We start from the raw sequence: 23,285 nt of genomic DNA, 5'->3' as shown, positions 1-23,285 counted from the left end.
CCTCCACCTCAGCAGCAAATGAGTCCACCTCACGCCTGTCCTCCACCTCAACAGCAACTGAGTCGACCTTCCTCTCCGTTTCCACCACGCCAGAGGGTACTGAATCGACATTAAACTCCTCTTCCACATCAGAGGGAAATGAATCGACATTTTTCGCTTCCTCCACCACGTCAGGACCAACTGAGTCCACCTTCCTTACCTCGTTCACAACAACAGGAAGTGAATCGACTTTCCTCGCCTCTTCCACCACGTCAGCACCCGCTGAATCGACCTTCCACACCTCATCCTCCACATCACCAACTGAGTCGACTTTCCTGCCCTCCTCCACCTCAACAGCAACTGAGTCGACCGTCCTCCCTTCCTCCACCACCTCAGCAGCTGCAGAGTCAACGTCTCTCTCCTCCTTTACTACATCAGCAGCAACAGAATCTTCCTTCTTTCCCTCTTCCACCACGTCAGCACTCACTGAATCGACCTTCAATCCCTCATCCTCCACAACAGCAACTGAGTCGACCTTTTTCCAATCCTCCACCTCCTCAGCAGCAGGTGAGTCGACATCACACCACTCCTTCACTACTTCAGCTGCAACTGAGTCCACTTTCCTCCCCTCTTCCACTACATCACAACCCATTGAATCGACCTTCCACTCTTCCTCTACCACTTCAGCAGTCACTGAATCGACCTTCCACCCCTCTTCCACATCAGAAGGAACTGTGTCGACCTCGCTGCCCTCTTTCACTACGTCAGCAGTGACTGATTCGACCTTCCACACCTCCTTCTCCACATCAGCCGCTGAGTCGACCTCACACAACTCCTTCACTACCTATGCAGCAACTGAGTCAACCTTCGTCCCATCTTCCACTACATTAGCACCCACTGAATCGACCTTCCACACTGCCTCCTCCACTTCAGCAACTGAGTCGACCTTATTCCAGTCTTCCACTTCCTCAGCAGGTGCTGAATCGACATCACTGTCCTCCATCACTACATCAGAATCAACAGAATCCACGTTCCTCCACTCTTCCACCACGCCAGCTGGTACTGAATCGACCTTCAACCCTTCCTCCTCCACATCAATAGCAACTGAATCGACCTTCCTCTCCTCCACCACTTCAGCACCCACTGAATCGACCTTCCACCCGTCTTCTACCTCTTCAGCAGCCACCGAATCGACCTTCAACCCCTCCTCCACATCAGAAACTGAATCGACCGCCCTCTCATCCTCCACCTCAGCAGCAAATGAGTCCACCTCACGCCTGTCCTCCACCTCAACAGCAACTGAGTCGACCTTCCTCTCCGTTTCCACCACGCCAGAGGGTACTGAATCGACATTAAACTCCTCTTCCACATCAGAGGGAAATGAATCGACATTTTTCGCTTCCTCCACCACGTCAGGACCAACTGAGTCGACCTTCCTTACCTCGTTCACAACAACAGGAAGTGAATCGACTTTCCTCGCCTCTTCCACCACGTCAGCACCCGCTGAATCGACCTTCCACCCCTCATCCTCCACATCACCAACTGAGCCGACTTTCCTGCCCTTCTCCACCTCAACAGCAACTGAGTCGACCGTCCTCCCTTCCTCCACAACCTCAGCAGCTGCAGAGTCAACGTCTCTCTTCTCCTTTACTACATCAGCAGCAACAGAATCTTCCTTCTTTCCCACTTCCACCACGTCAGCACTCACTGAATCGTCCTTCAATCCCTCATCCTCCACAACAGCAATTGAGTCGACCTTTTTCCAATCCTCCACCTCCTCAGCAGCAGGTGAGTCGACATCACACCACTCCTTCACTACTTCAGCTGCAACTGAGTCCACTTTCCTCCCCTCTTCCACTACATCACAACCCATTGAATCGACCTTCCACTCTTCCTCTACCACTTCAGCAGTCACTGAATCGACCTTCCACCCCTCTTCCACATCAGAAGGAACTGTGTCGACCCTGCTGCCCTCTTTCACTACGTCAACAGTGACTGAATCGACCTTCCACACCTCCTCCTCTACATCAGCAGCTGAGTCGACCTCACATCACTCTTTCACTACCTCAGGAGCAACTGAGTCCACTTTCCTCCCATCTTCAACTACATCAGCACCCACTGAATCGAGCTTCCACCCCTCCTCCTCCACTTCAGCAACTGAGTCGACCTTATTCCAGTCTTCCACTTCCTCAGCAGGTGCTAATTCGACATCATTCCCCTCCTTCACTACATCAGAATCAACAGAATCCACGTTCCTTCCCTCTTCCACCACGCCAGCCCGTACTGAAACGACCTTCAACCCTTCCTCCTCCACATCAATAGCAACTGAATCGACCTTCCTCTCCTCCACCACTTCAGCACCCACTGAATCGACCTTCCACCCGTCTTCTACCTCTTCAGTAGCCACCGAATCGACCTTCAACCCCTCCTCCACATCAGAAACTGAATCGACCGTCTTCGCATCCTCCACCTCAGCAGCAAATGAGTCCACCTCACGCCTGTCCTCCACCTCAACAGCAACTGAGTCGACCTTCCTCTCCGTTTCCACCACGCCAGAGGGTACTGAATCGATATTAAACTCCTCTTCCACATCAGAGGGAAATGAATCGACATTTTTCGCTTCCTCCACCACGTCAGGACCAACTGAGTCCACCTTCCTTACCTCGTTCACAACAACAGGAAGTGAATCGACTTTCCTCGCCTCTTCCACCACGTCAGCACCCGCTGAATCGACCTTCCACACCTCATCCTCCACATCACCAACTGAGTCGACTTTCCTGCTCTCCTCCACCTCAACAGCAACTGAGTCGACCGTCCTCCCTTCCTCCACCACCTCAGCAGCTGCAGAGTCAACGTCTCTCTCCTCCTTTACTACATCAGCAGCAACAGAATCTTCCTTCTTTCCCTCTTCCACCACGTCAGCACTCACTGAATCGACCTTCAATCCCTCATCCTCCACAACAGCAACTGAGTCGACCTTTTTCCAATCCTCCACCTCCTCAGCAGCAGGTGAGTCGACATCACACCACTCCTTCACTACTTCAGCTGCAACTGAGTCCACTTTCCTCCCCTCTTCCACTACATCACAACCCATTGAATCGACCTTCCACTCTTCCTCTACCACTTCAGAAGTCACTGAATCGACCTTCAACCCCTCTTCCACATCAGAAGGAACCGTGTCGACCCTGCTGCCCTCTTTCACTACGTCAGCAGTGACTGAATCGACCTTCCATACCTCCTCCTCCTCCACATCAGCAGCTGAGTCGACCTCACACCACTCCTTCACTACCTCAGCAGCAACTGAGTCCACTTTCCTCACATCTTCAACTACATCAGCACCCACTGAATCGACATTCCACACTGCCTCCTCCACTTCAGCAACTGAGTCGACCTTATTCCAGTCTTCCACTTCCTCAGCAGGTGCTAATTCTACATCATTCCCCTCCTTCACTACATCAGAAACAACAGAATCCACATTCCTCCCGTCTTCCACCACGCCAGCTGGTACTGAATCGACCTTCAACCCTTCCTCGTCCACATCAATAGCAACTGAATCGACCTTCCTCTCCTCCACCACTTCAGCACCCACTGAATCGACCTTCCACCTGTCTTCTACCTCTTCAGCAGCCACCGAATCGACCTTCAACCCCTCCTCCACATCAGAAACTGAATCGACCGCCCTCTCATCCTCCACCTCAGCAGCAAATGAGTCCACCTCACGCCTGTCCTCCACCTCAACAGCAACTGAGTCGACCTTCCTCTCCGTTTCCACCACGCCAGAGGGTACTGAATCGACATTAAACTCCTCTTCCACATCAGAGGGAAATGAATCGACATTTTTCGCTTCCTCCACCACGTCAGGACCAACTGAGTCCACCTTCCTTACCTCGTTCACAACAACAGGAAGTGAATCGACTTTCCTCGCCTCTTCCACCACGTCAGCACCCGCTGAATCGACCTTCCACCCCTCATTCTCCACATCACCAACTGAGCCAACTTTCCTGCCCTTCTCCACCTCAACAGCAACTGAGTCGACCGTCCTCCCTTCCTCCACCACCTCAGCAGCTGCAGAGTCAACGTCTCTCTCCTCCTTTACTACATCAGCAGCAACAGAATCTTCCTTCTTTCCCACTTCCACCACGTCAGCACTCACTGAATCGTCCTTCAATCCCTCATCCTCCACAACAGCAATTGAGTCGACCTTTTTCCAATCCTCCACCTCCTCAGCAGCAGGTGAGTCGACATCACACCACTCCTTCACTACTTCAGCTGCAACTGAGTCCACTTTCCTCCCCTCTTCCACTACATCACAACCCATTGAATCGACCTTCCACTCTTCCTCTACCACTTCAGCAGTCACTGAATCGACCTTCCACCCCTCTTCCACATCAGAAGGAACTGTGTCGACCCTGCTGCCCTCTTTCACTACGTCACCAGTGACTGAATCGACCTTCCACACCTCCTCCTCCACATCAGCAGCTGAGTCGACCTCACATCAATCTTTCACTACCTCAGGAGCAACTGAGTCCACTTTCCTCCCACCTTCAACTACATCAGCACCCACTGAATCGAGCTTCCACCCCTCCTCCTCCACTTCAGCAACTGAGTCGACCTTATTCCAGTCTTCCACTTCCTCAGCAGGTGCTAATTCGACATCATTCCCCTCCTTCACTACATCAGAATCAACAGAATCCACGTTTCTTCCCTCTTCAACCACGCCAGCCCGTACTGAAACGACCTTCAACCCTTCCTCCTCCACATCAATAGCAACTGAATCGACCTTCCTCTCCTCCACCACTTCAGCACCCACTGAATCGACCTTCCACCCGTCTTCTACCTCTTCAGTAGCCACCGAATCGACCTTCAACCCCTCCTCCACATCAGAAACTGAATCGACCGTCTTCTCATCCTCCACCTCAGCAGCAAATGAGTCCACCTCACGCCTGTTCTCCACCTCAACAGAAACTGAATCGACCTTCCTCTCCGTTTCCACCACGCCAGAGGGCACTGCATCGACATTCAACTCTTCTTCCACATCAGAAGGAAATGAATCGACCTCTTTCGCTTCCTCCACCACGTCAGGATTAACTGAGTCGACCTTCCTTACCTCCTTCACAACAACAGGAAGTGAGTCGACTTTCCTCGCCTCTTCCACCACGTCAGCACCCACTGAATCGACCTTCCACCCTTCAACCTCCACGTCCCCAACTGAGTCGACTTTCCTGCCCTCCTCCTCCTCAACAGCAACTGAGTCGACCTTTTTCCAATCCTCCACCTCCTCAGCAGCAGGTGGGTCGACATCACTCCCCTCCTTCACTACATCAGAATCAACAGAATCCACGTTCCTCCCCTCTTCCACCACGCCAGCTGCTACTGAATCAACCTTTAACCCTTCCTCTTCCACATCTATAGGAAATGAGTCGACCTTCCTCTCCTCCACCACTTCAGCACCCACTAAATCGACCTTCCAACCGTTTTCTACCTCTTCAGTAGCCACCGAATCGACCTTCAACTCCTTCACATCAGAAACACAATCGACCGTCCTCTCGTCCTCCACCTCCTTAGCAAACGAGTCGACCTCACTTCTGTCCTCCTCCACCTCATCAGTAACTGAGTCGACCTTCGTCTCCGTTTCCATCACTCCACAAGGCACCGAATCGACCTTCACCTCCTATTCCACATCAGCAACTGAGTCGACCGTCCTCCCGTCCTCCACCACCTCAGCAGCTGCAGAGTCGACGTCACTCTCCTCCTTTACTACATCAACAGCAACAAAATCTACCTTCTTTCCCTCTTCCACCACTTCAGTACTCACTGAATCGACCTTTCACCCCTCCTCCATCCCCGCAACTGAATCGACCGTCCTCTCGTCCTCCACCCGATCTGAGTCGACCGCACCTCATTTCTCCACCTCAACAGCCAATGAGTCAACCTTCATGCCCTCCTCCACCTCAACAGCAACTGAGTCGACCTTTCTCGCCTTCTCCACTACGTTAGCACCCACTGAATCGACGTTTCATCCCTCGTCCTCCACAACAGCAACTGAGTCGACCGTCCTCCCGCCCTCTACCACCTCAGCAGCAACTGAGTGGACATTCCTCTCCTCCATCACATCAGAACCTACTAAATCGACCTTTCACCCTTCCTCTACCATTTCTGGAGCCACTGACTCGACCTTGTATCTCTCCTCCACATCAGCAACTGAGTCGACCTTCTTTCCCTCTTCCAATACTTTAGCAACAAGCGAGTCGACCTATTTTCCCTCCAACACAACATTAGCCACTGAATCGACAATCCTACCCACCTACACTAATCCATACACAGTCTCTGCCACCACTAATCCAATCACTATCCTCTCCTCCACCACCACTGCAGTCACCCTCCCTTCCACCACCATTAATCCAATTACTCTCCCCTCCTCCACCACCACTAATCCAATCACCCTCTCCTCTACCACCACAAATCCAACTACCTTCTCAACCATCAGAACAACTAATTCAACTTTTCTCCCCTCCACCACAACCACCCCATCCTCCACCACTACTACAGGAGCTACCCTCCCCTCTAACACAACGACCACCACTACAACAACAGCCTCCTCCACCACAACTACCACTAAACTCACCACTGGACTGGTCACCACAACAACTACTACGTCAACACGGCCCAGTCCGACATCGACATCGACTGGTGTTCCACCTGAGACCTGTGAAGGCTTACTCAGCCCTGTAACAACTTCAGACAGTTGTTACCAAGGCTGGCTCCTCCTCAGGAAAATTAGTGAATAGAACAAGAAATAATAACAGACAAACATAAACACTTTATTATATAGAAAATATAAAACACTTAAATATGAAATATTAATCCTACATTCAAGAAAATGAAAAATGAAAAATATAAATGATAACTGAATTCAACGCTAATATATATAGGGGTGTCTGGTGTTGGTGACAATGTTGTTGAAATTGTAGCCGTTGCTGATGATAGGGGGGGGGTCACAGGTGTTGGTTACAACCCACTGGTTCGTTCTTCACAGTATAGCCGTGAGTATTATATCCCGATGACAGGAAAGCAGGTTCTTTACCACTGCAATGATGAGGGGTTACGTCCTGCAATTTCATACAGGTGCACAGGTAATTAAATCCAAAAAGGGGAAGTCTCAGGACGTTAGTCCATCTCCATCAGTTTTCCTCGTTGATTGGCAGGTGACCCTCTCTGTCATCCAAGCTGGAAAGATAGACAGGTTACCCACTGCTTAAGAAATCACTCTCCATGATAAGTACAATACCTAAAAGATGTGGTGATTATTACAACAGTCAACTTAGAGCAAGACTGAAAGGACTAAGTTTATTATTGGTCAAGAGTGAAGCTTTCAACCAATAAATCCAGTAGAATACAAGGCAGGCATGTACTTACAGTAGTGCTGGGAGCTGTGAGTCTAGTGATTACTGTTTGGACCGGAGCCCCACACGTCACCTTTCGGGGGGGGGGAGAAGGAGGGGGAGGGATAGCGGGAGCTAGACTGACCCTACCTTAACAAGCAGCCGGCAGTCAAACTATCACTTTAGGGGTGGGGGGAAAAAGGCGGGAATAGCGGGAGCTTGACTCACCCTACCTTAACAAGTAGCCGGCAATGAAACTGTTGTTACTATATACTCCCTCGCTACTCTTATCTATTGAACTTTTCCCTCACACTCCCCCATTCTAAGACTTATAGTCAAGGAGTATAAGAAGAATAGGCGAGGAAAAAGTTCTAACATATGGAAGTCGCGTAAGGCAAGAAATCTTCTACTGACTGTCACGACTTAACCAGTCAGAGAAATAATTGGATGAACCATTGATATACACAATATGGAACTTAAAAGCCTGGAGTGCCAATGTCCACCTCAAGAGGCGACTGTTGGTTCCCTTAAAAGTTTCTAGGTATATCAAAGGTTTGTGGTCCGTTTCTAAAATGAATTCTTTTCCCAGCAAATAAAATTTAAGTTTGGAGATACCCCACACAAGGGCCAAACATTCCTTTTCTATGGTGGAGTATCTCGTTTCTGCGGGAAGGAGTTTCCGGCTTAGGAAGCATACAGGGAAGGGAGTACCATCATGGTATTGTAGTAACACTGCACCTAAGCCAGTATTGGAGGCATCAGTTCTTAAACAAAATGTTTTATTAATATCTGGAATCTTAAGTATAGGGTCTTTCGAAAAGATACTTTTAATCTCATTAAACTTTTCCCGAGCTACGTCGGAAAGTTCAAGAGGTTCCTTCACAGACTTTTTAAGGAAGTCAGATAAGATGCCTGTAAGATCAGTAAGGTTTGGGATAAACCGTGCATAAAAATTTACAGAACCAAGAAAGCTACACATGAGCTTCTTGGTTTTGGGGAATTTAAATTCTAATAAAGCTTTGATCTTACTGGGGAGAGGCTGCAGAAAGTTATTAGAAAGTATCAGTCCCAGATATCTAATCTTGTTATACCCAAGGAAGCATTTCTTCGGCTTGGCAGTGAGGACATGTGAACGTAACCTACACAAAACTGATGTTAATGTTTGGATATGTTCGCCCCATGTAGATGTCATTACGTAAATGTTATTAAAATAAACTGAAACATTTGGCATATTACCCAAGACCTTTCTCATCAGTCTCACGTAGGTAGCACAGGCAGTTACCAAACCGAAGGGCATAGTTCTATATTGCATCAGTCCTTGGTGTGTAGGAAAAGCGGTGTACTGCTTAGAAGAAGGATCTAACATTACTTGATGATATGCCTGCGCAATATCAATCTCTGAAAAGAAGGAAGCGTCATAAAATTTGTGTAGATCGCTATCTATTAAGGGCATAGGCTCAGCATCCCACCGAGTTATAGCATTAAGGCCTCTGAAGTCAATAGCAAGTCTATATGAATTATCCTCCTTCTTAACCATGACTACTGGTGAACAATATGAAGATACTGAAGGTTCAATGATCTTTAGTTTTAATAATTTGTCTACCTCTCGGTCAAATGCATCCCTAAGGTGAACTGGAACTGGGTATAATTTTCGTTTGATAGGATTGTCCGTCACTAAGTCAATCTTATGGACTACCGTGGAGGTAACACCTGGAATATCAGTAAAGACGTCTGAAAAGTTACTCACACATTGAAGTAGTTCATGTCTCTTATGGTCATCCAAAGATTCATTAATATTAATGTTGGTTGCGTCCGAGTGGTCAAGAGTCACCAAGTCATGTAGTTCTTCATCATAGTCTAAGTTAGAGGTGTCAATTACGCACACCTTACATTCTTCAGTTGTTTTATCAAGTTCGTGTGGAAAAACTAAGTCAAAGTTATTAAGGCAGTTAACCGAATTTCTTCGGTAATATTTCTTAAGGATGTTGATATGATAAAGCTTAGGTTTCCCCTTGACTTCTATGAGGTAGTCAACTTTCCCACAAATTTTTAATACTTTATATGGACCTTTCCATGCTACTAATAATTTATTTGACTTGATCGGCAAAAGTACAAGAACTTCATCCCCTACTTTAAAACTTCTCCTCTGACTTTTGGAATCAAAATAGGTTTTGTACTGGTCCATTGACAAGTGTAAGTTTTTCGAAACTATGTCAGAGGTCTCCTCAAGTTTGGATCTAAGGTCAAGGAGAAACTGGTAAGAAGACTGAACCTCAGCATTTACCTCCTCATTAGTCCATAAGTCATGAAGGATGGACAATGGGCCTCTGGCCTGTCTACCATAGAGAAGTTCAAAAGGTGAAAACCCCAAAGAGTCACTGGGAACTTCTCTCATGGCAAACAAAGCACAGGGTAGGTAACGATGCCACTCCTTAGGTTTAAGGGAGCAAAGTTTCCTTAAAATTGACTTTAGAATCGAATGCTGGCGCTCAATCCTCCCATTACAGCTGGGATGATAGGGTGTGGTGAAGAGAGGCTTCACTCCCAGAAGTTGGTATAGATGTTGCATTAAGTCAGATGTGAATTGTGTCCCATGGTCAGACAAAATTTCTCTAGGGATGCCCACTCTGGAGAAGATGGACAAAAGGGCTTCAGCCACCTCTGTAGTAGTTATGGTTTTTAAGGGAACGGCTTCAGGGAAGCTCGAAGCATAATCAACTAATGTTAATATATATCTATGTCCCCCAGATGAAAGTGGAAATAAAGGACCAACGATGTCAATAGCTACTCTTTAGAAAGGTACCGTAAAGACTGGCATTTTGACCATAGGTACTCGCCGGGTACCTCGGGAGGATGACAGTTGGCAAACTTTACAAGATCTTCAATAGGTAGTGACATCTGAGGACATTTCTGGCCAAAAATAGGTTTCCCTAATTTTATTTAAGGTTTTACGATGCGAGAAATGTCCGGCCACTGGCAGGTCATGAGCCATTTTAAGAACAGTCTCTCTGCATTGACTTGGAACAACTAAGATAGAATAGTCTATCTCATCTGAATTTAATTTGAATACCGACTTGTCCAAGATACCTTTTATATATTCAAATTTATATGAAAAGTTTTTCCTTTGGATAACTTGACTTTGTTTAGCGGCATTATGGCAATTCTGAAGAGAAGGGCGATTACGTTATAAATTGACAAAGGAGTCCTTCGATACATCTAAAGGCTTAAAGTCAGGGAAAATTAAAGGATGGACAGTAGGAGAAGCATGGGCTTTGGTCTGAGCCCTAGTCAAGACATTTATGGTATCGGAGGCGATATCTTCACTTTCATCTAACAAGTGAACCGGTGATCCTACTACCTCGCTTTCGAGAGTAGCATCAATGGTTTTTAATCCCACATGAATCTCATGAGACATTGTCTCATCTGAACTTTCGAGGGGCTTCTCTGACTCTACAGGAAGAGGATCTGAAACACTTATGTCCTCCTTTGGTGATGAAAGGTCAACCTCAGAAGGAAGAATGGCACCTTTTACATTACCTATTAGTACGGAGCAAGAAGTGATGGGAGCTAGTACGGCTTCAGACCAACCTGTGAACCATTTAGACCTAATGTAACAACGGATGGTAGGAAAAGTGTCCGTACGGCCCAAGTAGTCTGAAAGTATAGCAGAGGAATGAGTTTCTTTCAGGTTAGGGAACAGCTTTTCAGAAATGACTATACATGTGCATCCAGTGTCTCGTAAAATGGTAGATACATTAAGTCCATTAACTGTTCCTGAACAGAAGGGTGCTTGGTCATTACAGTCTTTAAAACATCTTCCAACTTTTTGGACCTTCTTAGAAGGACAATCTGGACGTTTATGTCCCTTAACACCACACAAATGACAAACAGGAATAAAAGAAGTCATTTTACTTTCCACTAGAGGCTTTGATTTCTTAAGGTCTGATGAACCCTTGCCCTTAGGGTTCGATCCCTTTAGGTCTTTATAGGAATTGTGAGCCTCAGCATACAGGTCAGCAGCCTCAGCAACTTCCTCAGCTTTAATCAGGTTACGTTCTCTAATGAATGTTCGTATCTGGTGAGGAAGAGCTGTCAGGAACTGGTCAGCAACCATGAAGTCTCTAAGAGATTCATAACTGTGATCAATTCCTGAACTCTCTATCCAAAAGTCGAACAAACGAAAGAGTGTTACCTGTAACTGCTGAAAGTTCTGGCCCGGCTGTAAGGTGGCATACCTGAAATCTTTCCTGTAAGAATTTGTGGTTTTTTGATATGCTTTAAGGATTGCCTTCTTCAGTAGGTTATAATTACATATGATATCCTGCGACAAAGTTGCATAGATATTCAAAGCGGTACCAGAAAATAACATTCCTAACCTAGTAGCCCAGGTGTCAGCAGGCCATTCACAGAGGGTAGCGGTATTTTCAAACCTGATAATGTATGAAGTTATGTCTTCCCCCTCAGTGAAGGGAGGTAAATTAGGTGTTGGAATATATGCACTAGCTGCATGTTGTTCCATTACTCCTTCATCTAATTGCTGTTGTGAGAAAGTTAACTTTTTATTCTCTAATTCAAGGCGAGCTTGTTCGAGCTCGCGATCCTTTTCTCTCTCCCTTAACTCATATTCTCTATCCTTTGCTCTTTCCTCAAGTTCTCTTATTTTAGCCTGTTCCTCACGTATTTTAGCCTGTTCCTCACGTTCCCTAGCTCTTTCTTCACGATCAAGTCTATCACGCTATTTTTTGTCTTCTCGCTCTCTTTCTAACTGTCTTTCCTTGCTTTCTCTTTCAGTTCTCTCTCTCTCCTTTTTCTCTTCTCTTTCCCTTTCTAACTGTCTTTCTTCTCTCTCAATTCCCTCTCTTTCAAGTCTTTCCTGGATCTTAGCACTAATGAAAGATTCTAAATTTTTCCCTGTTATTCCTAACTTACTTCCAGCATTCATCCAAAACTGGTATTCCTCCATATTTGCAAGAATAACTTAAACTACCAGGGGAAAATGAAACGGGTATTAACCAAAACGGAGGGTTCAATTCCTGCTCCGCTCAAACTGTAAATAAATCAGAGGGCTCGATCCCTACTTCAATTAAACAATATGTATTAATTAAAACGAAGGGTTCTATGCCGGCTCCGAGCAAACAGTAAGTAGAATGGGGTCACTTGACCATCCAATCTTCTCACCAACAAATCAAGAGTGTCTGATGACAGTTCCCTTGATATAATAAAGAGCTCAATGAAACAAAATTGTCACTGGAAAATCTCGGGTCCCTAGAATCTAATCCTCCAAAGTGTTTCAAGCTCACACAAAATTAGGTGGCAGAATTAAATATTATATCCTGCCTGACTTGACTTACAATAAATTGAGACTATAACAATCACCAAATCTCTTAAATACCTGTACTGTAGTCCTACCATAGAGAATGATTACTCATGGCTGGTGGTAACCGTCTGTGGTATGCGGCGTTGAAGTTCCAATGGTAGATTCGAGATGGAGTTGAATCTTGATTCTGTCGAGTTGATCCTGGCAAGGTCGCCACTTGTGAAGGCTTACTCAGCCCTGTAACAACTTCAGACAGTATTACCAAGGCTGGCTCCTCCTCAGGAAAATTAATGAATAGAAAAAGAAATAATAACAGACAAACATAAACACTTTATTATATAGAAAATATAAAATATAAAACACTTAAATATGAAATATTAATCCTACATTAAAGAAAATGAAAAATGAAAAATATAAATGATAACTGAATTCAACGCTAATATATATAGGGGTGTCTGGTGTTGGTGACACTGTGTTGTTGAAATTGTAGCCGTTGCTGATGATGGGGGGGGGGGGGTCGCAGGTGTTGGTTACAACCCACTGGCTAGTTCTTCACAGTATAGCCGTGAGTATTATATCCCGATGACAGGAAAGCAGGTTCTTTACCACTGCAATGATGAGGGGTTACGTCCTGCAATTTCATACAGGTGCACAGGTAATTAAATCCAAAAAGGGGAAGTCTCAGGACGTTAGTCCATCTCCATCAGTTTTCCTCGTTGATTGGCAGGTGACCCTCTCTGTCATCCAAGCTGGAAAGATAGACAGGTTACCCACTGCTTAAGAAATCACTCTCCATGATAAGTACAATACCTAAAAGATGTGGTGATTATTACAACAGTCAACTTAGAGCAAGACTGAAAGGACTAAGTTTATTATTGGTCAAAAGTGAAGCTTTCAACCAATAAATCCACTAGAATACAAGGCAGGCATGTACTTACAGTAGTGCTGGGAGCTGTGAGTCTAGTGATTACTGTTTGGACCGGAGCCCCACACATCACCTTTCGGGGGGGGGAGGGGGGGAAGAAGGAGGGGAAGGGATAGCGGGAGCTAGACTGACCCTACCTTAACAAGCAGCCAGCAGTCAAACTATCACTTTAGGGGTGGGGGAAAAAAGGCGGGTATAGCGGGAGCATGACTTACCCTACCTTAAAAAGTAGCCGGCAATGAAACTGTTGTTACTATATACTCCCTCGCTACTCCTATCTATTGAACTTTTCCCTCACATTTAAAAATACTATTGTGAATAAAATTTGAGTGATGAACAGCAGATCTAGAACCAAAATAACTGTTTTATAATATGTAGTAAGATCAATGGGGTTCTTGAGGCAATGAAGTGAAAATACCATGAGGTGCGCATATAATGTATATTTGCTCAGAGTTTACTTTAAACCATATGTAAAGGATAAAGCCCTCTTGACTGTTGGTGAACAGGTTACATACAACTTTAATGACCATCGTGTAGTCAGGATCCTTGAAACACAAATAACCAAGTGAAAATTAAGTTTTATCTTAAGCGTCACCACTAAGTAGTAAATATTTAAAAAAAAAAAATGAAAACCTGCGTCCGGTAAGATAGTGGTTACCTAATTACTGTACGAGTCATCGAATGCCAAAGAACAGCATCAGGGGACACTCCTGTTTTCTGATGAACAAAAAAAAAAGGGGGGGGGGAATTGGCTGGTTGGTTAATTAAACTTAAAACCTTCAAAGACAAGTAATTAAGGATACAAGTTACCCGTTCACCGACCACCGATCAAGAATACCCAAAGTGTATATATACTAAACTATATATACCCCCCTCCCCGTTTACATGCACTGTTGTTCTCAGTGCATACACATGAAGATACATATACTCTTCAGATTTATATAAATGTGAAAGACAAGTTGATTGGTTAATTAGGCTTCAAGCCAGTCGACACACGTGGATCATCAAGGCTGCATATCTCCTGTTCGTTACCAGAATATATATATATATATATATATATATATATATATATATATATATATATATATATATATATATATATATATATACTTGGGAATATGTCAGAACAGCAATAGGAGTTCCATGTTATCCTTTAACTTGATCTTCCTCGTGTGGGACCACACATGGATTATGTTATGTAGTTTTGTTACCATCCTACAGAATAAACACAAGCTACCTTGAAAGCATGCACAATAGGTTGATGCATAATCTTTATCGTCTGAGTTCATTTTTGAGCTTGCAGTTTAAAAGTCACTCAATCGTAAAATATTATATTCACTTCTTAAACAATACTTGTAATAATCTGCATCCCCCAAACTCTAATTTAGTTATCTAACTCAAACGTTTCACTCAGGAACAAACCTTACAAAATTAGACTTTATAAAGCTCAATCCTGAGCGAAATGTTGCCTGATATACAGGAGAGCTTATACTGCATTACGTCTTTATATCCGCGCCACTCGGGGCTGTCGACCATGCGTTTTGAAAGTTTTAAGACCTCGAGAATGTTAGTTTTAGTTTAATATGTTTATTATGCACCCCATACCCATCCTGTAGGCGGTCGTCAAAAGATTACAGAGGTACATAATGGGTCCAGGGACTGGACCGCAAAGTTTTGATAGCTGAATAAGTTACAATGGTAATAAACTCAAAAATGTTATCTGATAATGGTTGTGACGCTGATCCATTTTTTTTCAATTTTGGGCAGTATCACAAACTTTTTACTACAGTGTGTGCGTGTAACGTAGATAATATCACACGATAATGAAGGATGGCTGAACACCTGATCGAAAATCTCAAGAAATGATGTCATAAGCTGTTACATTTATTTATACTCATGTTAATTATGTTTTTATATTTACAACTGTGCCCACATTAATAAAATTTATGGCTCATTGATTACAATTATGGCCATACCTGCATTGATTGCATATTTAGCTGTATTTTATGGCCACGTTGAATACATTTGTAGATACTGTTCCTCTGTTGCGTCAGTGGAGTGGAAAATAAGTTAGCACAGCAAATGGATCGCAAGTCAAGTAGCAACAGTGCTTGCCTAAAACAAGCATACTTGATATGGGAACGAGATAAAATTATTTTTTTACGTGGGCTTACCAAGATTATCAAGGATGACTTGGGTTTTATATATATATATATATATATATATATATATATATATATATATATATATATATATATATATATATATATATATATATACATATATATATATATATATAAACACTGATCTCTGGCTGAAGGAGACTCGAACCTGCGAACCTTAGGACAAGATACGCAGTGCTTTACCAATCTACCCACACTGGACCAATACCTTGGCGTGTAGCTCTGCTACACGCCAAGGTATTGGTCCAGTGTAGGTAGATTGGTAAAGCACTGCGTACCTTGTCCTAAGGTTCGTAGGTTCGAGTCTCCTTCAGCCAGAGATCAGTGTTTGTGTATATTTCGCATGCTCTCGCGAATTCCTTGCATATATATATATATATATATATATATATATATATATATATATATATATATATATATATATATATATATACACAGTATATCTAGGTAGTAGGTTGGTAGACAGCAGCCGCCCAGGGAGGTACTATCGTCCTGCCAAGTGAATGTAAAATGAAAGCCTGTAATTGTTTTACATGATGGACAATACCTTGGAGTCCAGCTTGCGCTAGACTTTTATCCAAGGCAGCCAGCTTTCAGGGAGAAGGCTTACAGCTTTTCATCTCATCCCCTGCATGCATCAGCCTTACTAGAGATTTTTAACAATGCAAGGAATTCGCAAGAGATCAGTGTTTGTGTATATTTCGCCTGCTCTTGCGAATTCCTTGCATTGTTAAAAATCTCTAGTAAAGCTGATGCATGCAGGAGATGAAAAGCTGTAAGCCTTCTCCCTGAAAGCTGGCTGCCTTGGATCAAAGTCTAGCGCAAGCTGGACTCCAAGGTATTGTCCAATGTGGGTAGATTGGTAAAGCACTGCGTACCTTGTTCCAAGGTTCTTAGGTTCGAGTCTCCTTCAGCCAGAGATCAGTGTTTGTGTATATTTCGCCTGCTCTTGCGAATTCCTTGCATTGTTAAAAATCTCTAGTAAGACTGATGCATGCAGGGGATGAGATGAAAAGCTGTAAGCCTTCTCCCTGAAAGCTGGCTGCCTTGGATCAACGTCTAGCGCAAGCTGGACGCCAAGGTATTGGTCCAGTGTGGTGAGAATGGTAAAGCACTGCGTACCTTGTTACAAAGTTCGTAGGTTCGAGTCTCCTTCGGCCAGAGATCAGTGTTTGTATATATATATATATATATATATATATATATATATATATATATATATATTTATTTATTTATTTTATTAGCACATCGGCCGATTCCCACCAAGGCAGGGTGGCCCGAAAAGGAAAATTTTCATCATCATTCACTTCATCATTGTCTTGCCAGAGTGGTGCTTTACACTACAGTTATAAAACTGCAACGTTAACACTCCTCCTTCAGAGTGCAAACACTGTACTTCCCATCTCCAGGACTTCAAGTCCGGCCTGCCGGTTTCCCTGAATCCCTTCATAAATGTTACTTTTCTCACACTACAACAGCACGTCAAGTATTAAAAACCATTTGTCTCCATTCACTCCTATCAAATACGCTCATGCATGCTTGCTGGAAGTCCAAGCCCCTTGCACACAAAACCTTCCCTCCAACCTTTCCTAGGGAGACCCCTACCCCGTCTTCCCTCCACTACAGATTTATACACTCTCGAAGTCATTCTGTTTTGTTCCATTCTCTCTACATGTCCGAATCACCTCAACAATCCCTCCTCAGCCCTCGGTATAATAGTTTTGGTAATTCCACACCTTCTCCTAATTTCCAAACTACGAATTCTCTGCATTATATTCACATCACACATTGCTCTCAGACATGACATCTCCACTGCCTCCAGCCTCCTCCTCGTTGCAACATTCATCACCCATGCTTCACACCCATACAAGTGTGTTGGTACAACTATGCTCTCATACATTCCCCTCGTTGCTTCCACGGACAAAGTTGTTTGTCTTCACAGACTCCTAAGTGCACCACTCACCCTTTTCCCCTCATCAATTCTATGATTAACCTCAGCCTTCATAGACCCATCTGCTGACAGGTCCACTCCTAAATATCTGAATATATTCACCTCCTCCATACTCTCTCCCTCCAATCCGATATCCAGTTTTTCGTCACCTAATCTTTTTGTTATCCTCATCATTTTACTCTTTCCTATATTCACTTTTAATTTTCTTCTTTTACATACTCTACCAAATTCATCCACCAACCTCTGCAACTTCTCTACAGAATCTCCCAAAAGCGCAGTGTCATCAGCAAAGAGCAACTGTGACAACTCCCACTTTGTGTTAGATTCTTTAACTTTATATATATATATATATATATATATATATATATATATATATATATATATATATATATATATATATATATATACATATATATATACATATATATATATATATATATATATATATATATATATATATATATATATATATATATATATATATATATATATACATAAATCGTATATATGTCTTGCCGAATAGGTAAAACGGCAATAAAGCAACGTTTATATGGGGTTTGTATGTATTTTTGTTATAATTTTGCAAAAAAAGTCTGCATGCTACAATAATAATATATAATGATGAAAAATGATACCGGAATTTAGCTGTTTTTGAGCTATATTTTGTTACATAAATTTTAACAAAGGTTAGGTTAGAATGCTATGTTAGATTTGCTAGACAATTTCTTTTGTAAGTTTGTTTTCATATATATTTACCATATACGTTGGGTACATATTTCGAGATTTTGTTTCTACTAATCTTCTTGTTCGGCTACAAAAGCATGTCTGCCAGTAAACTGAACTACAGCCAAGTACCAACACTAGTGGTGATGTTTTGTTCGTCAGGAAAAGTCTTTCCTGACACAGGCCTTAAATCAGATAATACCCGTTCATGAATTAAACATCTGTTATCCTACCCCTAACTAGGCTTCCATCCCATTCAAAAACAAAGGATCGTTATATAGTGTATGCTGAGCTCTTCATGGTATGCTAAATACAATTAAGAATGATCACTAACACTGTTTGTGAGACAGTACCTTGAGGCGGCCACCGAAGGCGACATGCTCAACGAGTTCCAGGAATACACAAACATGGTGGTATACCCTACGACGAACCCTGAGGCCTGCAACGCACAGCTCCACGCACCCAATATACTAAACACTGCCAAGAGACTTCATGTCGAACCAGCAGTCACCACTTTCCCAATAGCTAGGAGGAAGAGACGTCATGTTCAACAAGCAGTCATAACCCCAGCCACCAACTACTACTACACCAGCAGCTTGAGGAAGGCAAGATTTAAAAGGTACCCATTTTTAAACTATTTTCAACATTTGCCACAAAATTTATTTGATTTTACGTTAAATTTAGCAAGATTAGGTTAGGTCTTCATGATCGTTTTGGTGCAACACCAAAAAATGGCATATCAAATTTTAAGAGATTACAACTAAGCAAGTCTAACTCACACTCACCTCACGTTCATATATGTCCAGCCTATATGTAAAATTATCGAAGGTTCTTGCCTCAACGTAGCCACCTAGGAGTTTGTCTGAAATTTGCCTATCTTCGTAGGAATTATTTTTTAATACATGGAATCAACTTCGTCATCCTTCTTTGTACGTAAGTCCACTCCGTAATATAGAGATCAGAAATGGACAGCATAATTTAAATGAGACATAACCAAGAATAAAGATGAATTATATCCTTAGAACTTTTGGAAAATACTGTATATATTTTCCAGAAATACAGTAATTATATGTAAATAGATGGCCATACTGTATTTAATAAAAATTATGTTATAGTTGTTGTTTTGAATTGAGTAACAGACGTTAGTTAATAATGTGAAGAATTTTCGTGCTCTAGAGGTAAAATTGAGTTGACACCTCTCAAATAGGAGGCGAAATTGTTGGATATGCATTCCTGCATAACTTGAGATATAAGGCGACTGTACAAGACAGCTCCAGGAACCTCAGATAATTCTGTTATGTTTAACTCTGGCCAGTGTTATTTCATGTATAGACAGTGAGGTTTTCTGAGTATGATACACCTTAATCTCCAGTCAAATTGGTGAGTGATATTAAGATATTTTCCTTCTGTTATGTATATGTGTATATATATAATCCTTTATTAATTTAATATACAGTCCACAAATTTATATATTTACCAGAATTCCTGGTGATACAAATTTATTGTAATTAATAGATCTAGAGCGACTTGTGGATATGACAGTGATAGGTATCGAAGGGGGACATTTTTTGCGACCTAGGTGTCCCAAAATCCTACTTGTCTAACTGATAAATAATAATTATCTTTGTTCATTTACTGTTATGTACATAATGATACATTCAGATAAATGTAATTTTCCACAGAACTTATATTATTTATATTTCTTGATATGAAGCCAAGAATTCTGTTGGCCTTATTGCAAACACTTGTGCATTGTTGACTTAGACTTTAAATTTCTGATAACCGGAACTCCTAACTCTTTTTTTTTGGAGTTCACTTTGGCTAAGATTTTCATTATTTAGCTTACAGGTGCCATAGTTATTTTCTTAGTATTAGAACCATTCATTTGTCTGCATTGAACTGCATCTTCCTCCAACCAAAATATCAACCTATCCAAGTGATCCTGTAACTTTGTAATGTCCTCTTTGAGATTATTTGACGGCCTGTTTACCTGGGTAAGATTCTCAGGTAATCCGGTATGTTATATCTTAAATTTAAGTACTATTGACTGGTGGTGAAAAGGTTACATATAGCTTGAATGACCCTCTTTTAGTCGATATACTTTAAACCCCATTAAACCAGCCGGCAGAGGATATATATATATATATATATATATATATATATATATATATATATATATATATATATATATATATATATGTATTGTTATATGTCTCTTAGTATGTATACACTGAGAGTTTACTTTAATCCCATTTTTGACTGGTGAAGAGGTGAATGTAGCTTTAATGACTCGTTAGTCAATAGGCTGTAAACCCCATACACCAGCCTAATCCCCCAAAGTAAATTTCGTTTTTATTATTATTATTATTATTATTATTATTAAATTATTATTATTATTATTATTATTATTATTATTATTATTATTGTTGTTGTTGTTGTTGTTGTTGAGAAGCACTAAACCTTAAGCTGTTAGGGAGCTGCCAGTTATTATTGTACTTTATAACACTTCATTGCATAACGATCATTCATTTGTTAACTTCCAAAAGTTTACAGAAAATAATGAATTTGCAGATATTATTTGAATCTCTAAGCGTCTATAAAGACATTGCCTAATCGCATTTCTGTCTTCATGTTCGTGCCTTGTAAATTCGTCAAGCATATTAATGTGCTGACAGACTGCACAACACCTACACAGAAAGAAAATTAAGTTTATTGTGAAATATTTATACATTCACAACCTGATGGAACCAGACTTATGATGCACTAAGGATCTTACAGTATAATAGCAGCGCTGTATGACTAGTAGGTTTAGCGCTTCCTTTTGATTATAACAGTAATAATTACACTATAATAAAAGTTCTGTGGAAGGAGTTTAACGAACTCTCCGAGATGTCTGGAGCAAACAAGTTGGTCTTAATGAGAGGAAAATGTAGAGAGAACTAACATTTATGTTCTGACAGATTACCAGCTACTGAATTACACTCTCAGCCTGTTCTTTTAAGAATCGTAGCAGTTTTAATTAACAGTATCAAAAATGTATTTACTCCGAGATGTGTGTCTCTCTCATTGTATTTATTTTAAATTTATCCTTATTTTAGAGATTACAATTATTCATGATGTTTATCGTATATGTGAAAGGTAGTCTTATAAAGTTAACAGTAGTGTCAGGCTTGGGAGACAAGGTTCAGATAACTAAGTCAAACATCAGAATCAACCTGTACTGCTGCCATTTCTTTTATTAATACAAGACACTACAAATTCTTTAACGTAAATAACATATCGGCGTATAGGCAGGTCTCCGTACACCTGTTTCCCCTGTTCATCTAGAAATCAATAGGTTCCTGGATGTTAGTCAACGGTTATGAGTGGCATCCTGGGGGTGGTAGTATGCGGACAAAACAACATGCACAGTTGAAGACGTTTATCGAGGAAACATTTCACCACGAGTGACTTCTTCAGGTAAAGCGTTTACTCAGTACGTTTCTTAAACTGTGCACCATACCAGGTCTCCAGGCGGGTGATACTATACCAAGAGAGAGTTGGGCTTTGCAGTGACCTGAGATACGGTGTAACTTTTAACGGTGCAAAAAACAAAAATTCTAGTCCTCATATTAGCCATATGTAGCTATATTTTGAACTCTGGTATAATCATGAGCTTCAGACTGACATGACGAAATTGATACTCTCACTAGGAAATTATTCTAAAATAATTAATGAAGTGTATATTCATGGCACTGATATTTTTCTAACAGACCTATGTATCAAATATGTAGTGAGAAATTTAGTGATTAGTTCGCCCACAGATCGCAGTCATCTGAAAGTGTGCAGCGAGCAGTAGGTCCACCTGAGCTGCTGATGGTGTCGGGTGAGGTGGTGCTGAGGAAGACAGATGAATATGATAGCGATTCCAACGACCAGCTGCAGGAAGCCATCATCGCTGTCCTCAGCAACACCACTATTGCAGAGAAACTTGACCTTGATGTTGTTGATGTCGTAGTGGATGGTGAGTCATCTAAAAATTTCCCCTCCCAACTATGCAAACTCTTAGAAAGGTTAAACTCTTGTGTAGTTGCAGTTCTAACAATAAAGATCGAGAACCAAAACCTAGTCATCGTGGTTGTATATAAGCCACCAGGTGCAACCTCCCAACAGGTCAAGGAACAGCTACTGAAAATTTATTACTGTCTGGAAAGCCTTCCAGCTCAATCCCCAAACATCTTACTGCTTGGTGATTTCAACCTAAGGCATACAAAATGGAAAAATGTAGCGAATAATGTTATAGCAGAAACAATCCCTGGAGGTATCTGCGATAAACACACTCTGAGTCAGCAGATAGTGGAGCCAACAAGACTAGAAAACACACTTGACTTTATCTTCACAAATAATGAGGACCTGATAAGAGACATAACAATATAAAAAATAACTAATTCCTATTACCATCTAATCTTACATGCACAGGGGTCCTGATCAGCAAAATGCACGTATCTGTGAAGGTGTCTCCACCAAATACAACTTCAACAAGGACATCAACTGGGACCAGGTAAACCATGTCTTAAATGAAACATGGATCTAAACCAGTGCCTTGAAAGGATCAATTTCCTGGCAACTGAAGTATGTTCAAGGCATATTCCCCTAAGAACGAAGAAGAGCAGGAGTAAACTGGAGAGAGAATGGGGCTCCCTCTACAGAAGACGACGAAGAATCACTGAGCTCCTCAAGAATGCTAGATTATCTGATACACGGAAGGAAGCGCTGACCAGGGAAGTGGAAAGTATCGAACTTAGGTTAAAGGACTTACAGGAACCAGGAGAGACAGGAGGAGCTT

General features: G+C 42.2%; 2 protein-coding genes across 3 annotated transcripts in view; one reads left to right on the top strand and one right to left on the bottom strand.

Moving 5' to 3' along the window:
• Nucleotides 1-23,285, bottom strand: part of LOC138855138 (gastrula zinc finger protein XlCGF26.1-like) — a 69,233-nt gene that overhangs the window by 43,381 nt on the left and 2,567 nt on the right. The window lies entirely within an intron of this gene.
• LOC128702908 (uncharacterized) overlaps nucleotides 18,316-23,285 on the top strand; it is a 46,357-nt gene continuing 41,387 nt past the window's right edge. The window contains exons 1-3 of one of the 2 annotated variants that reach the window (XM_070102597.1): nucleotides 18,945-19,079; nucleotides 21,798-21,919; nucleotides 22,264-22,463. In XM_070102597.1, the coding sequence (XP_069958698.1) occupies nucleotides 22,316-22,463 (148 nt within the window). In that variant the 5' untranslated portion in view covers nucleotides 18,945-19,079; nucleotides 21,798-21,919; nucleotides 22,264-22,315. Of the gene's footprint in view, nucleotides 19,080-21,797; nucleotides 21,920-22,263; nucleotides 22,464-23,285 lie in introns of both variants that reach the window. The other variant, XM_070102596.1, reaches the window with a different exon arrangement.

The sequence above is a fragment of the Cherax quadricarinatus genome, chromosome 82 (assembly GCF_038502225.1).
Source record: "Cherax quadricarinatus isolate ZL_2023a chromosome 82, ASM3850222v1, whole genome shotgun sequence".
Lineage (NCBI taxonomy): Eukaryota > Metazoa > Arthropoda > Malacostraca > Decapoda > Parastacidae > Cherax > Cherax quadricarinatus.
This window is presented reverse-complemented; position numbering and strand designations above follow the sequence as displayed.